The following is a 15,941-nucleotide window of genomic DNA, read 5'->3' as shown; positions in this document are numbered from 1 at the left end:
ATGCAGAAAATTGCATAAAAAATTACCATTACGCGAATTGAAATAACATTGAACTCGAAATTTATTTATTAATTATTAAATATCAAATTGCTAATGCATTATTTAACAATTAACAATTTTAAACTAACAACTAACAACTATAATATAATTCTGGGAAAAACCGTATCAGATTTTCGTCGAAAAATTTTCACATGCAATACAAGCAAAAAAAACGATACCTCAAAATTCGTCTCCGAAAATACAAAAATACATCGACAAAGCAATATTTAAAATTTTGCTGATTTTCTGATGACAAAAAACCAAAATTGAAAACAATCTTGATATATTACGTACGTCGTCTATTGAATAACAAAATTGTACTTCGATATTTCAAACATAATACCGACACATATGTAAATGCTACACTTACGAGTGCATCAGTAGAAATTTGACAAGTGTGCACAAAAATTAGAAATTTGAAAAATTGTGCACTGCCAAAAAAGTGCATAGTCACGAAAATGCATTAAAACACTTACCCACAATGGAGAAAAACTTTAACATAATAAACGCGTAACATCGTACAAAAAGAAAATTTAATTTTCCACAAAGCAATCGTCTCGCTACGTGAATAGATACATATGTATGTATATATGCATGTACAATTCTATTCTGACTTTCGGACTCATCGTTTTAATTTTACGTTCCTCGAATTGCGGTATCGTAAAATCTCGAGAAGAAATATCGCCTTTTCGCGAGAAGCTAACGCTATTTTTATTTTGACCGTTTTTTTTTTTCTCAAGCAGACCTGTATAATAAAGAGTGCGTACATTCACAAACGACATTGCCAGCCCGGAACGTAAATAGATATTAAACCGCGTCCCCAACTTGTGTGCAAGTGGGTGACTGAGGTCAACTATTTCTATCGAAACGTCTGGGATTACATAGGACCCTTGACCCTTGTGTTTCACCAAACGACAGCCAGACGGTTATTGCAAATAATAAGCGTTCAGTGGCGTGAAATTTGGCCGAACAATAATACAATTAGGCGAATATTATAGTCACGATTTCTGCTAGGTGGGATCGCAGATGCAAATTTGTAGAGCTATTCAATTTTGTGGTATGAAAATGTATCAACATACATACATACATACATAGGTATTTATGTATATGTATATGTAATACATATATGTAGATATGTATAATACTTGCTGTTAAATTACGGTCCGCTCAGGAGTATAGTCGATCGTTTGCTATCAGGTTTAAAATATGAGATCGATTGCTAGCATGCAATTATTTATTTATTTTTATTTTCTTATTTTTACATAGATATATACCAGGAAGGCCCAAATGCGCCTTCCTGGACAATTAATTACAAACATTGCAGCATTTTTTATTACATAAATCACTGTATTTCGAGAAGCTGAAGAACACGAAATTAACAATTGACCACTTAATCACCACGCGTTTTTAGAAACCGATTTGATTATTTTATTACATGTGTTTAATGTCAACCTTTGACATTATTACCTCTTGAATATATCACAAAATAACGAAAAATATTGACTTTTTTCAATTTCATTAGTATCATAGGATATTTATAGATGTCACTGTGAAGAAATCAAAATTAATTTCGAGTCATAGCTTTAAATACGAAGGAGCGCACACCGGTGTGCTTACGGCGATGGAATGGTTAATTAATTAATTAATTAATTATTAATCCATTGAGACATCTATGGATTTTTAGACTTGTACATACATTTTTACAAATTGTACATACACAATACAGAAGATTTGTAACAGGAGGTAGGATAATTTTTTGCCAATTTTAAGGAGCCGTTTCAACAATGATCAGATAAAATTGGCAAACTCTGATAATAAACGATCGACTTGGACCCACAGACGTCCACGTCTAACCAGCGTATATTAAAGATTAGCCCGGGATCGAACCCAATAATCTCTTGGTACTAAACATAAACGCAACCACTGAGCTATTCTGCTAGCTGGGGTTATGTGGTTACTAGTTAGGAAATTCGATCACAAGTAATTATTTATGTAGTGCTAGTTAGGTTTAATTACTTGTGATCGAACTGACTAACTAGTTAATATATAAATAATTAACTGCTAGCAATCGATCTCATATTTTAAACCTGCTAGCAAATGGTCGACTATACTCTAGAGCGGAGTCGTTAAGAAAATATCGAATGTTGCTAACAAATACAACTTAAGGCACAGAATTAAATGCATTGAATTAAAATGTACTAAAGAACTTTGCAACTACATATGTATGTGTACGCAACTCAACCACCGTCGTTGAATGATCCTACATATGTAAACCGTTCGAGATAAAACTATCGCAAGCAAAGTTTTGACTAATAGGCTATAACAAAAACTTTAAATATATAATGACCAAGTAAATTATTCAAGCTAAATTGATGTCAAATTTTAAAATATTTATGTACCGAAGTAGTATACATATGTACATATGTATATGAGGCGTTTGAAAAAATTTTAGAAAACGACCAGTAAGGGATTATTTTTCATTAAATAATGTCTCCACGCGATAGTAAATCGATGCAAAAGGAAGGCTCGGATAAATTCAACTATGGAGCATCATGTAATATCCTGTCCTACTAATAACTGTAAATCAACAAATTTAATAAACAAGCGTACACTAATCAGAATCATATGTAACATACATACATATTATACAACCAAACAAAGCAACATCAGTTTTTTTTTAAGATTAATCTTCGAGTGCTTTGTCGTTTATCATATAAATACAGCCTAATAAAAAAAGTTTGAAAGAAAAAATAAATGACTCGTGAGAAGAATACAGATTGAAGATAAAAGTGTCGTAATTACCAGTTACAACGCGAACTTAGCACAGGGCTCAAAACGATGGGGGGGGGGGGGGGGGGCGAAATTGAACTTATCAAAAAAATTTACTTTTCATTGCATATCGTAGCACAGGGCTCAAAACGATGAGGGGGCGAAATCTTAGCAAAAAAATTTACTTGTCATTACATATCGACAGGAAGCTATGTATAAGTCAAAAATCCTTTTTTTTTTTTGAGAAAATCGATTTTTTTCTAAAATCAAAAAGTTTGAAGCTCTCTATTTTGTGACCTAAATTATTATTAATTTTTTATTGAAAATTCAATAACAAACTCAAAACATCCAATTTTTGAATTAAGGTCAGTATACTGACGATATGTTATATAGAAAATTACATATGTATATACATATATACCGTTAAACATTTCACCGAATGATGGGTTGTTTATTTAAATGATTAAAAATAATAAAGATTTCGAATCTATTTTTTTATATATTTTTCACCTAAAGAGTATATTCTTTTTTATAATTGTCCAAAAATTCCGACCAAGAATAAAAATATCAACGATTTTATATAAATAAATATGAGTATGATAGTTAGACACCCTTGTTTTTAACATTTTTTTTTATTTTAGCATTTTTATGTTTTATTTTAGTGACTAGAATGTCCAGTTTTTGCATACATATATGTACATATGTATTTTTACTAACCTCTTCTATGTTTTACATGGTTTTCGTTTTTAAACATAATTTTCGATGAATTCCCATACTATATAACACATTTTATATCTAGTATATATATGTATATGTAATTTCGCAACAGACTTTGTATGTAAGGTTTGTTGGGAACATCGAAAACAAATCAAAGTTTCTATGACGATGATATCGATATCGCTGAATATTATATTTTTTCGATTCAAATAAATTTAATAAAAAAACAAATGAATGTTTACTATTAGATTGTTTTGCCATGTTTAAGCTGTTTATATTACAAACACCGAGCAGAGCCGGGTAAAACCACTAGTTATTAATATTTGTATTACTATGTATATGTATTTTTAAAAAATGACTATTATTAGATGAATAATAATCTGGTTTATGCATTTAAAAATCGATTCTTCATCGATTGAGAGATTGCGCATGCGCATCGTTGATGTAACGTCTTTACAAACAATCAGTGTGACAATTAACCATTTTATATGACGAAACTGAACATACACTGTCGGTGTAACGTATATATATATGTACATCAGTGGCGTATATTGGGTGTGTGCTAGGTGTGCGGCGCACACCCGTGAAAACCAAAGACCACATAAAGTAGTATTTTAATACAAAATAATGTGTTGTTGTATAAACAGGCATTGATGTGTATGGTGTATTTACCGCGTGCGCTAAATGTATGGTGTATGGTGTGGTGTGCAGTCTGCAGCGTGTTGTGTGATGTTAGATGTAGTTTGTGCGCCGCGACGAGAGAATACCTATGCCGTGCAGCAAATTGGTGGGTTTGGTTGGAGTGTGCAGGCGGATATTCGCTTGTATAGGTTTGTTCGCGATATTAAGACGTACGGTGTGCTACGACTTCAGAGCACCGCGCAACAGTCGGCAATTGACCGAATGCGATGCGACACGTGGTCTCGTACTTTTTCGCACATTCGTATTTTTATGGTCATATCTCAGTCATACCTCTAATAACTAATAATGGCTAACAGTGTTCAAGACATTTTAACTATTCCGTTTTCAAATAGAAGTTTTGAGATAAAATTAAAAATAATTAAAGATGGGAAACCGTGTCCGTCTCTTCCAAATTTATCCAGTTTGCATAAAGAAAAAACAAAAGTTTACACTAGACATTTTTGCGTTTCAAATTATAAAAAATTCGAATGGATTACAGGCTGTGAAATTCGATCCAAACTTTTCTGCTGGCCATGTTTATTGTTCTCCAAAGATATTAATGTGTGGAACAAAGAAGGATTTGCTGATCTCAACCATTTGACAGCAGCACTGAAGAAACACGAAGGATCGCAGGCACACGTTCAATCATTTCTTTCCATACAAATGTTTGGCAAACAACGAATCGACGTATTAATTGACAGTCAACGTAAAGCCGAAATAAGTCGACATAATGAACAAGTAAATAAAAATAGAGATGTTTTAAAACGAATTATTAACGCAATAATCTATCTAGGAAAACAAGAACTGTCCCTGCGAGGTCACGACGAGTCATGTAATTCCGTAAACAAAGGCAATTACATTGAATATCTAAATGCTCTTCGAGAATATGATTCTGTTTTAGATACTCATTTAAATACTGCTACTACCTTTCGTGGTACTTCTCCAAGTATACAAAATGACATAATCGAAGCAATCGCTCATGTTATTAAAGTTCATATAAAAAATGAAGTAGAGTCAGCAAGTTTTGTTGCTATTATTCTCGATGAAACTTCAGATATAATGACAAAATCACAGCTCTCAACAGTTTTACGTTTTGTATGTAAAGGCAATGTACATGAACGGTTTATTAGTTTTACAGACGTTAGTGCTGATAAAACATCTAATGGTCTATTCCGTCACGTGGTGAACATAGTTGAAGAATTTAAAATTCAAGACAAATTGGTTGGACAGACTTATGATGGAGCAAGTGTAATGAGTGGACACGTAAATGGTTTGCAATCCAAAGTCCTCAATGCTTATCCTTTTGCTCTTTTTACACACTGTTATGCTCATGTATTGAATTTAGTATTGCAGCAAGGTCTTTCTGATATTAAAGAAAGTAAATCATTTTTTCAAACTTTAAATGGATTGTCTACATACTTTTCAAAATCTTCCAAAAGAGTATTCACCCACAAGGTGGAATTTTACATCTCGTTTAAGTAGCACAGTACAACAATACAGAAGTCAATTTACAGATTTTTTTCGACATGTTATAGAAAATTGTGAATTATGGGACACAGATACTGTTATAAAAGCACGAGGGTTTTTAGGCTTTTTAGAGGATTTTCAAACAATTAAACTTCTTCAATTTTTTTCAAAACTGTTTGGAATAACTGATGTTTTGTATAACATTCTTCAATCTAAATCTTCGGACGTTTTATATTGTTGTAAAAAAATTAATGATGTTTTGCAGCAACTGAAATACGAAAGGGATAATAATTTTGAAATGTTATGGAATAATTATTTAAATGAAAAAAATGATGATCATGATCGTAGGCCACAAAGATTAAAAAATTATTCAGAAGTAGAAGATAAAACTTCATTTCGTCAATTATATTTCAAAATAGTTGATAGCATAATCGCACAAGTCGAATGTAGATATTCTTCACTTTCCAAATTAGAATATTTTCACCTTCTTTGTAATGATAAATATGACGAATATAAAGAAAATTTTCCAAATGTTTTAATTAATAAATTAAAAGATTTTTATGGATCACTGTTTGATTATATTCGATTGAAAAACGAACTCATTGTGCTATATTCCAGCTCTGAATTTTCAGAGAAACCTGTTCATGAATTAATACAATTCATGACAAAAAATAACCTCGAATCTGGTTTTAAAGAGGTGTTTAAGCTGGGAGAATTAATATTAACGATACCAAGCAGTACAGCTTCAGCAGAACGTTCTTTTTCGGCGCTGAAAAGAATAAAAACTTGCTATAGAGGTACGCAAGGTCAAGATAGATTATGTGGCCTTAGCTTAATTTCAATAGAAAAAAAGTTATTGGTGGAATTAAAACAGAAAGACACATTCTATGCAGACGTGATTGAAAAGTTTATGTCTCAGAAACGTCGCATTGAACTTATGTATAAATAACTAATAAATTAAACATTTTTGTAATGCAAAACGAGTATTTTTTTTTAATTGCTAATTTTATACCCTATGCCCTACGGCATACACAGCACACCCGGTATTAACACCCACCGTCCGCCACTGATGTACATACGTATGTACAAACGATCGGCGTGATTAAATAAGCGTTATATAAATACATAAATGAGACAATACAAAAATAAATGCGAAAAAATCACACAAATTGGCATCTACATATTTCAAAATGCTACAAATAAACACTTGTTCCTAATGATGATTGATACAATATTTTTCTAAAATGAAAAATATTTAAAAACCCAAAATTGAAACATTATACAAGCGTCATAAAAAGCAAACTACGACACCTTTGTATGTGTTTTCAAATCCCAATGAATTTTTCTACCTTATCAATAATTGAAAGTTTTCCGATGAAATTCCAATACTGTTATATTATACATATGTATAGTATTACTACCACAAAGTGTCAACCTAGTCTTAAAAACAGTTTTTTATGTTATCTTTCATTCCGAAATCCATGAATAGGTGAAACTTTCAAAACTACTACATACATTTAGCAGTTTTCATTTTCCTCTGAACAAAATTTAATTCATGAGATACATATGTATATGTATATATGTAAGTCAGTGAAACGATATATATTAAATGTTACGATTATTTAGATATATGTATGTATACATGCATACATATATACATGGAATAATTTAAATACAAATACGTTATCTGCAAGTTTACAGAAGCAGTGTTGTTGTGACGTCGAATCGGCCAGCACGTGAGTCCGTGTGATAATACCTGATGTAATTTAGCCGGCAATCCGTTGAGCTTGATCGCTTGGTCGTTCTGTTTTCGGTCGTTTTTTTCGTTTTTTTCGTTTTTTTCGTCTTTTTCGGTTGTCGGAGTCTGGACGAGGGCGTGCACCACCACCATGGTGGCGTAGTCCCCGGGGGCGCGCTTCGACGGCGGTGTTTGCGGGGTCTGCGGTCTCTGCGGGGGACTCTCGTGTCGCTTCCGTCCCGCGCACCACTGGTTGCCCATGAATGGGGGCCCGGGGGCGGAGCGCCTCGAGCGGCGACTCCGCCTCGTGAGAGGCCGACGCGCGGCCACCTCTTAGCAGCCCCGACACGAGCTGACTCCGAGACTAAGTTGCGCACGCGCCTGCGCACCAAACCGTGCCTCACTCCCTCCACGCACCCCTGCGAAGCCGCCATCTTGTGTCAATTTTCCGCAACCCTCTTCCGATTTCGTCTTCGGTCAAATTTTCACGACTTTCACGAAAATGGCCGACGCGCTGCTCTTTTGTTTCCGAGTTGAAAAACGTTACGCTTTTGTTTTTGTTTTATTTTTTTTTATTTGAACTCGGCGTGTAGGTGTAATTTATTTTTTGCGATGCTTCAATTTTTAGTTTAACGCTGATTTGTGTTGAAGTTTAAAAGTTTTATTATACGATGTAGAGAAAAAAATGATTTATTAGATACATATATAAAGATTCGTTGCATGAGCCTTTAATAATAAGCCAACTCGACAAAAAAAGTTATTAATGATTTATAAAACAATGCAGAGTTTTTTATACATATTATATGTAGTGTTGATATGTATGTGGGGTACAATAAAAGTATTTAAACTCTAAAAACGGAAAATTAGCAAAAGTTGATTTAGCTTTTAAATCAGGGCTGTGAAGTTTAAAAAAAAACACGACTTCGACATTTTCCTACAGTCTGACTCCGTTTTGATTTAATTTTTTTTCCATTGAGGTAATTTACGAATATCTTGTAAAAGGTACATAAACTGAAAATATCTCTGCTTGAAAATAATAAATCATACTGTACGCGTTTGAAACAATAATATTAAGTCGGACAAGTAACTTACAGTAAGTATGCATTATTTTGCAGGGCTGTGAAGTCGTCAAGAAAATACACGACTTCGACATTTCCTTACAATTCAACTCCGATTTTATTTATTTTTTCTATTGAGTTAATTTACGAATATCTTTATAATATCTTGCGCGGTTACATGATCCGAAATTATATCTTGGTTGAAAATAATACTGTACGCTTTTGAAACAATAATATTAAGTCGGACAAGTGACTTACAGTAAATACATATGTATTATTTTGCAGGGCTGTGAAGTCGTCGAGAAAATATAAGGCTTCACATTTCTTACAATTCGACTCCGATTCCGATTATGATTCTATTTTTACCATTGGGTTTAATTTACGAACATATTACATTTTTAATATAATTACTAAAGTGCCACATATGTATGTATATGTACATATATACATATATTGAGGTGATGTGTGTAAATCATTAACTTTTATGTAATCTGTTTTTTACATATTTTATTTATGAATACATATTGTATATGTACATGCAACTAATAAAATTTAATTTTGTCTTTAATTTGACCTAAACATGAGAAAAAGACAAGATAGAAACATTGTGTCTCAAATCTACATAAACATGTACATACATTGGGTATTGGTAAGTCAATCTTAGCTAGTAATTCAATATTTCTATATGTAAATTATTAAATACATAAATAAATGCTATTTAATCGCGAAATCAGAGTCGAAGTAGCTTGAATTTTTGAACACTCCATCCGAAAAGCTACAACTCCACGACTCCCCCACTCCACAGTTCTGTTCTAAATGCAATTGTTGGTATAAATGTATGTACATCCATACTATCGACAGAACATTTTTACTTATAGTAGTACGTTAATTTGAAATTATTGCGAGTGGACGAAATGAGGTGAAAGTTAAGTGTTGATCCGTCAAAAATGATTTTCACAACTTAAAATGCCGATTACTCTCACTCTTTGGTGCATATTGCAATATATGTATGTATGTATATATAAAACTATTTAACTAACTATAGAAATTTAACATTTGAAATCAATTGAAATAAAAGTTGAAAACGAATGGCAAAATTTCGCATTTCGCTCGGCTTAGCCACGAACGACTTGCGGTGCTGTTATCTTTTCAATAAAATTTTATTTTTAAGGCTCGTGTTGTTTGCGTTTCAACTTATCAAAAAGGGTTTCTTATAAACACGAAACATGTGTATAGCAGAAAAAATATGCGTTATCTCTACAGGGTATTTTTTCATGGCTGTCAAGCATGAATTTCATAAAGTCATAAAGAGTGAATGAATGAATGTATGCAAATAATATATTCGGGAGTTAAAAAAATGTTGTCTTGATTTTGTTCGGTGCATCTTTTATGTATGTATCCATCCAAAACTAAAAAAAAAGTTTGCTATCTAAATTTAGTTTAGTCTTCATACATGCTTGGGACGATTCTGAATTGAAATAATCCCAACCTCGTATTCGAAGGTGCCTCAGGGCATTTCTTGTGTTTATTTAGCTTGTTGGTCTTTTTGCTAGTGAAGACTTGAGAAGTCGAATAAAAAGGATCAAGGTCGTATCACACATTAGCCAAAGCAACGGAGCGGATCTTGGTCGTTATTCCAGAGGAAGTCACGCTCTGCTAATGTCGAAATCGGTGACCAAAATTTGATTATGCAGGGCCAACACTCACTTTTATGCACGAGCCAAAATATTAAGGACTCATAATTAGTAATAATGAAAACGCGGTTTGGATTGAAAGTCAGATAACAGTACAAAATACTCAATCAATTAAGATTCGTAGATAAAAATACAACATTCATAAGCTTTTTCGATTACTCAACTGAATTTACTGGCCGTCTGCCCGCCACTTTGACGTTTCTATTTGGGATTCGCGTAAAATGACAAATTACATTCAAATGCAAGTTGTTTTTTATAAAATAAACACAAGGGGAAGATCGACCCAGTTAAACTATTCAAAATAAAAACGTATATTTATTAAGTGATGATTCGATATGCGTCCCTGATTTTGTGAATTTCGATGAATCCGAATCGTCAATCATTCGAACTTTATCAAGACATCGATCTGCGTCGACAGAATACCAAATTAGCGTCACAAAATCGCCATGTCCCAAATTTGGCATGGGTGTGTAGCGTTGTGATAATAAATTACATATGATCAAAAGATTTTTACTTCATCAGCATTATATGTACATATGTATATATGTGTGATGTGTGTGTCCCGAATTATCCTACATTTCGCAGAATCTCCTTTAGCGTCTCGCCTAAAAATTATGTGTCTCGGTTGGATTTACCCAATTTCTCATTCTGGTCATCCGATTTATCTGTCGCCGCTTTGTGCTTTCAATCTATTTCTGATTCGTGTACATTGAACTTGTTGACCACAGAAGAGGATCATTACCTCGACTACCTAACGACTGATGAAATTATCGTCACTTATGATTTCATGGTATGTCACGCTTTGTTGCATTTTCTATTGCACTTGGTCATTTTTTTACTTGGACAAACAAAGCTTCAGAAAGTTGAGCGATAACTTTTTCAGTTACAATGTTGAATTTTCTCCTACATATAATCTTCACGATACTACGTTTTTCACGATGAAAAACCTTCCGTTCCTAATCGTTCGAAATTTGTAAGTTTTGAACCACTTCCACTCTTCGTAGGGTAGACATACGGGGTTAGCTCTCATTTACACCTGCCGCACTGTGATGGATAGCGAGTGATTAGGAGTTGTATTTTATTTTATTTCTCCAAATATACTGAATGCAGGGTCTTCATATTTTATGTCGCCATAGTTCTTTATCAACTCAAAATAAAAAAAAATTATATCGCGCGCTCATATTACCATTATTAACATATGCTTCACCTGTATGGAATAACGCCTCGAATACTAACCTTTCCAAAGTCCAAGTAATACAAAATAAATCCCTAAAAATAATTTATAATACACCCATATATACTAAATAGAAAAAACTGCATGCCATATATAATACAGATATTACTAGCAAACTAAACAGTAGATTCTATGGCAGAATGACTAATAACCATACTAACACACTTGTGAAGAGTCTCGGTGATTACAACAAAATGTCTATACCCTTCAGATATATACACAGATTACCTAAACACAATATGCTTTAGGTCATCGACTTTAGAGAGTCTTAAATTAATATTATGTATTAGATGTATTATAAGAATTGTAAATAGGTTTTTGAGCTCTTTTCCCTATTATGCTGTACATCAACATAAGAATAATATAATACTATGATTACTAACCAAATTAAATTAAAATTGTAAAATAGAAAATTATCACTAGATCAGTAGCTATTGAAATATATATAAGATGTATTGTGAACATAATTTCGTAATAATAAAAAGCATTTAAAAATCAAATCAAAATCAAATATTTTTTGTATTCCTCATCAAAATCTCTATGATTCGAATGATGTCATTACGAAATAAAAAAAACGTTGATCAATATCAACAGAAATAATTATTTTCGCGGGAAGCCCTTTGTACACGTGCCTCACCAATACGAGAAATGAGGAATTCAGTACGGTCAGTGTGAGAATGATATCTGCCTTATAATGATGGCTATGCTTTATTGGTTTACTTTCTTGCACTTATTTTATATTATTCGACGTTAAACACACGATAAAATGATTTTTATAGCTAGTTACATTAATTAACTTCGCAGATTTTGCATTATTTTAACTTAAAATGCATATTTTAACTGGACGCTTAGCATCCAGCACACCAAGGTAAGTGTTAAAGTAAGCAAATGATCCGACACGAAGCTAGAAGAATTTAATCGTTAAAAATTACATCGGAATCAGATCAGGGTGATGACAGTTAGCTATCCAAATGCACCTTTATACCGCCCCTGCGCAACTCACAGGTCAAACAGTTATAACAGTAATTTTTTCACTTGTATAAACTTAATATTACAAGCTTTCAAACTTTTTCATATACGTTTTGAATTCACTAATAGATTATATAATGAATTATTTTAATTTAATGTTTATTTTTTCTCCATATCCAAAATTAGGTCAGGATTAACATCAATTTAATAAAAATTAATCAAATCTTACTTAGATATTGAAACAGTTCCATTTAAAATTGGCGACACTAAATATTTTTCTTCTTATCAAATATAACACTTGTATAAAATTATGTTCATTTTTCCAAAATGGCAACATGAAGATTTTTTTCAAAACACTTATTTTTATAATTTTTATAATGTATGTACATACATATATACTAAAGGGAGCTCTCAACGCCTTTAATTTTTAAAATAGTCACGGGAACATGAAAAAAAATGACGATTATTTGAAAATAACGCTTCACCCATACAAACACTTACATATATGTATATGTAGGGACTTTCGAGCTAAACCACGACTTTCAATTCACGTTAATCAGTCAAATCTTATCATATTCGACCCAATCACACTGCAATAGGTGAATTATTGAGCGTTTATTATTTTTTTAAATGTTAAAAAAATTTTAACTATTCAAAAAAAAAGTATATATGAAAAAAACCTATTGAAATAAATCGATTGGTTGGAGGCACAAGACATTGTTTAAAATCGATAATTATTTTTTTATTATTTAACGTTTCCTTGACACAACTAAGTTTTTCACTAGGCCCAACGATGGAAATCCAAAATTAGCTTCGGTCTAGTGTACATATGTAGATACTTATGTATGTATATCACAGAGAATAAGCAGAACTAAATCGACCAAACGAAAACTTTTGGGTGTTCTCGAATAGTAAAGTCGTTTTATTTGGGTCAGTCTCCATCTTTTTATTCATTAAACTCTGACCAGCAGCTGCTTGTCTACGATTATATGGCCAATTGTCATTTTATATAGAGCTGCGACTACTTAAATAGTCTAATTTTTATGTAAACACATGTATCTAACAATTTCACGTTGCAATAAAAATGTTGAGAGATCAAATGAACGCAGCAATGAATTAGAGAGCGATTAAGTCTCAATGAATGAGGCGCCACTGAATGTCGTCACAGTAGCACCCAAAATGTTTATGATTCGTGTCCGGTAGTTGTTAAATTGTTTGCTTTTCAAACGGGAAACGGAAACGTAGAGTAGTGGCGGTCAAGCGCCTACGGGTCCAAAAAGCAGCACTGGACTTTGATCCCAATTGAGTGAAGTTAAATTAAGAAAATATGCCCCATACTGATAATTATCACGCTGGTTCATTTGATTTTAATACACTTTGTACTCGAGAATATTAAATACCATCCAAAGACGGTCAGATAGACCATTTCCAAGTACATACATATGAACACAGACTACTAAACATTTGTATTTATGTATATTGTTAAATTTGAAACTTACATACATACATATGTAGGTTTATGAAAATTAATAGCTGAATTTCCCGGCGTTTCTCGGGCAGGTGAGTTAGATAAAAAATGAAAATTTTCAGAAAATTTTGTGACCTTTACCTCAAGCTCCAACTCATTTAAAAATAATCATCTACTCTCTAAACTAAAATATCATAAGATGATATATCAAATTAGGTGGTTCTAAATTGAAAATTTGTAGATTTGCCTCATTGAATTCAAATGTGACAAAATTTTTGTTGGCTTGCTCTCGTTTAAGAGATGTGAGCGTTAAAAAAATGGGCAATTTTTAGAGATTTTGGTTTTTTCAGTCTTTAATTGAAAATCTATTATTGCTGTGCCAAAAGTAAGATAAAATAAAAAAATATTGAGATTGAAAACCAATTCTAATAAACGTTGTAAAGGGAAAAAGTAGGGAAATTAACTTATAGTATTTCGGAAAATAAAATATTTTTGACTTAATATAATTAATTATACATATTTTAAGCAATAAAAAATCACAATCAATAGGAAAAATATCTGACTTTGATTCCAAAACTCACTTTTGGCATAGTAATACTAAATTTTGACAAAATCCAAAAAATCTGTAAACGAGAGCAATACAAAAAAAAATTGCCATATTCGAATTCACTGGGTCAAACTTACAAACATTGATTAATCACCACTCAGGTAAGTAAAAAACGTGATTTTTTGTTGCTCGGTGTAATTAACCGAAAATAAGCCTACAATTAATTAATTAAATTTTATTCAAATGCATTGCTTAAATAAATCAAAACCGGTAGTGGATTTTTTTCGATAATACCGTTAGAGACAAATGTCAGTATTTTTGGAATCCCTAAGTGCAACCCCTCCAAAAAACCATCTATGTATTTATGTGTACGTATCATGAAATAGTACTTATACCAAATTTAGTAATTATAAATTGTAGATTTGCTTAGCATAAGAGTAGACAAACATTCATCGCTATTTGGTAAATATAAGAATTTGAAAAATAGTTACCTCTTCGTTGTCATCGCTTTCTTGTATGGCCAGCATAACTGCCGCTGGAGAGGTCAGGGCCCCCAGCTGTAGGGCTGCGCCCCCCGGAGACCCCACGCCCAGTTGGCGCTCTGCCGCATGTAAAGACGTTCCAACTTCGTCCACGTCGGCCAAATCCACGGAATCAGTTCCATCGTCTGAATATTAAACAGAATCGATACAGTTCGAATGCGTTACGCGAATGCAAATTAACAAGAGTAATTTCTTGTTGAGTATTACTGAGGTGTGGGCAGCAGCTCGTAATTCAATAAAGGAGCTCTACCTCCCACAATTAGCTCACAATCAATTCAAATACATCAAGGCGCCTCATAAACTGCTGACATTTGCTTATAAATCGACTGACAGTTCAGCGTGGTATACATATGTACATTCATACATCAATCATTATTTTTTGTAAAGCACAAACAACAGATACATTTTAAAAAGATACAGGAAGTAACAAATTTATACCATGAATGAAACATGTAAGTTATTCCAGATAGGGCTTCTACCAATAGCAGTCTCAACACAACCACTCCTAGACCTGATTTAAACCATGAATACACTCACCGTGTGCAAAGTATCATATTATAGAATTTAAACTAATATCAGTTACTTACTGATGAAATCATCGTCGTTCCATCTAGGTTGAAGATTGCGAGTATCTCGCGCCAGATCTCTAATCCGAGTGTTGTAGCTCCTTACAGGAGGACGAAGCTGAGCTCTCTGCAAAGCACTTCCGGCTACTAAAGATGCAATGACCCTCCTAGGAGGACCCACAGGTATTTCAGCCCTAGGTGGTTCGAAACTTTCAAACTTCCCTCTTCCTCTGCGCAAAGTTTCTCCTTCAGAATCGTCTTCGCTGGGTGAAGTCACATCGCAGTAAGCAACATCGTACAGCTCGTCTAAGGTTTTTTCTCTTTGAGGTGGATTCTCCGTAGCAGATAGACTCCTCATTGGCGGTTTTTGCTTTCCTTGGATCACCTTGGCGGGATGAGGGGCCGAGAAGCTTCTGACTACGTCTTGGCTGGGCCGAGACCTTCCCCTGCTC

At 33.1% G+C, this 15,941-nt stretch overlaps 1 protein-coding gene across 1 annotated transcript in view; it reads right to left on the bottom strand.

The window, feature by feature from the left end:
• Positions 1-7,794, bottom strand: part of Sarm (sterile alpha and armadillo motif) — a 112,150-nt gene extending 104,356 nt beyond the window's left edge. Inside the window, exon 1 of the mRNA XM_077436799.1 lies at positions 7,430-7,794. Coding sequence (XP_077292925.1) covers positions 7,430-7,672 — 243 coding nt within the window. The 5' untranslated portion in view covers positions 7,673-7,794. The remainder of the gene's footprint in view (positions 1-7,429) is intronic.
• Positions 7,795-15,941: the final 8,147 nt, after the last annotated feature.

The sequence above is a fragment of the Arctopsyche grandis genome, chromosome 8 (genome assembly GCF_051622035.1).
Source record: "Arctopsyche grandis isolate Sample6627 chromosome 8, ASM5162203v2, whole genome shotgun sequence".
NCBI classification, from domain to species: Eukaryota; Metazoa; Arthropoda; class Insecta; order Trichoptera; family Hydropsychidae; genus Arctopsyche; species Arctopsyche grandis.
The sequence above is the reverse complement of the archived record's forward strand: the minus strand, read 5'-3'. Positions and strand labels throughout refer to the sequence as shown.